This window comes from Lipotes vexillifer, unplaced genomic scaffold, assembly GCF_000442215.2.
Source record: "Lipotes vexillifer unplaced genomic scaffold, Lipotes_vexillifer_v1.1 scaffold1306, whole genome shotgun sequence".
Lineage (NCBI taxonomy): Eukaryota > Metazoa > Chordata > Mammalia > Artiodactyla > Lipotidae > Lipotes > Lipotes vexillifer.
Window position 1 is genome coordinate 1,288,059 of NW_006786512.1, and position 1,971 is coordinate 1,290,029.

Genomic DNA, 1,971 nt, shown 5'->3' on the forward strand with positions numbered 1-1,971 from the left:
AAAGAGTCATTTTTTAATTCAAAATAATAAAACTCTACTTTATATGCATCCAATTTACTGAAGTAACCTGATTTTCAATATGTTGTAGAGAATTTTGGAGTATATTTCAATATAGATTATCTCGAAGATTTATCCTTGTAAGAAGAATGAAATATTTTGTAACTGCTGTATATTTTTCTATCTGAGGATCCCCAAATCCTTTACCAGCCACAACTAATGAATCCAAACAGTTCTCCCCACCCCTACCCTACCTCCACTCCCAGGGTCTTACTGTAATGAGTACTGAGAAACCAAGCTGCACTGGGTAACTGCAGACATGCAAATGAAAACTGAAATTTTTGGTCAGAACTTTGGCTGATTTAGAAGGCAGTTGGTAGTATAGAATACCTTAGTCATTGGAGCATTTCTTCCAGTGGTATCTGTGCTATTTTCATGCAGACTCCAGAAAATTAAGGTGTCGTCCTTGTTGGGTATTATAAGAAGCTAGCTTTATCCACAATCAAATTCCAACTTCTAAGAGGTTAAAGCACATAAATTTTTCTTAGCATATAAATTTTCTTAATGTGGGCATATCCTGTCCCTATTTTATCCATCATGGAAGAACAGAGCACATGAATTTAGTTTTTGCTATTAAATCCTTTGCAAAAATATGGAAAGTAATACTGATGTTTAAAATAGAAAGGTAATACTGATGCAATGTTGAAAAATTATATTAATAGGCCTTTCTTCCTTTTTGTACAAAAAGGAATGCACTATTTACATATGGAGGCTCCTGTCAAGGTGATTCACAGAGATCTCAAGTCAAGAAATGGTAACGTAGTCATATGTTTTTATTTTACCTATTTTATTATAAAATACATGCACCGTTGTATAGAAATAGGCATCCTGCTTTCCATATCTTTTGTAACCTGCTGTTTTGACTCACTGCTGATACTGTGAAAATCTTTCCTCTATTAATAAATGTTAAAATCCTCCACATTATTTCAAGAGGCTGCATAGTATTCCATTGTATAAGTAGCATAGAATATGGACATTTGGGTTGTTTACATTATTTTTTCTATGATAAGAAATGTTGAAGTTAATACTTCTCAGGAGAAATTTTCAACACATCCCTAATTATTTCTCTAGAATCATTTTCTAAACAGGTATTGCTGGTCAAAGCACATAGTTGTGTATTTCTAGTCTTCTATTTTTAGATGGCTCTCTGTACTAGCAGTTTGGGGTTTTGTTCTTGTTACTACTGAGTTATTTGGTGTAAATTTTTTATGTCACTCACATTACCTGAAGGAGCGCCCAAAAATGATCAGCACAGGTTTGGAAAGTAAGAGCTTTCTTTTTCTTCTTCTCTACTTCCTAAAGTTTATTTATGATCCTGTATTTTATAATTCGGAGAGTGAGCACTTTTAAATGGCAGGATTAGATGTTACCTTCAAGTAGGAGTGGTAATAGAACGCTTTGTCCATTACATCACTTGAAAATTAATGGAAAAAGGCAGTGGGATTATTTAGCTAGACAGCACTCAGAGTTTGCCTCAGAGTTTGCTACTTAAAAATAAAAAATCTTGCTATCAATTCATTCACATGCTTTAATTTTTTACTTGCTTTCTAAGTGATTCTTCTAAGTATGGAGGAGGAAGAAAACAATTTATTTTTAGAAAATCTTTAAATCACTGCAGTTAAAATGGGTAACTACTAATAGTGTGACCCTTAGAATGGGTAGTCGTGGCCAGCGGAGGAAGAGAACTCAGGAATCCAACCAGCTGCCCAGGACCTTGATGCTTGCTGGAGTGGAGAAGGGGAAGTTGTCGGCAGCTGCCACTCCTCAGCAGTGCAGGTTGGACCAGCACCCTGACCCTGACAGTTCACTCTGGCTGATTGTTCTTGCCCTTTTCTAGGTTTCATCACTTATTATTTGGCTTTTCTTAGACATAAGCTTCCTGGAGCTAAACACTTTTTTTTTTTTTTTTTTTTT

The 1,971-nt window shown here is 35.1% G+C and overlaps 1 protein-coding gene across 2 annotated transcripts in view; it reads left to right on the plus strand.

Moving 5' to 3' along the window:
- MAP3K20 (mitogen-activated protein kinase kinase kinase 20) overlaps positions 1-1,971 on the plus strand; it is a 183,197-nt gene that overhangs the window by 96,334 nt on the left and 84,892 nt on the right. For both annotated transcript variants that reach the window (XM_007458848.1, XM_007458847.1), the window contains one exon: positions 746-811. In XM_007458848.1, coding sequence (XP_007458910.1) covers positions 746-811 — 66 coding nt within the window. The remainder of the gene's footprint in view (positions 1-745; positions 812-1,971) is intronic.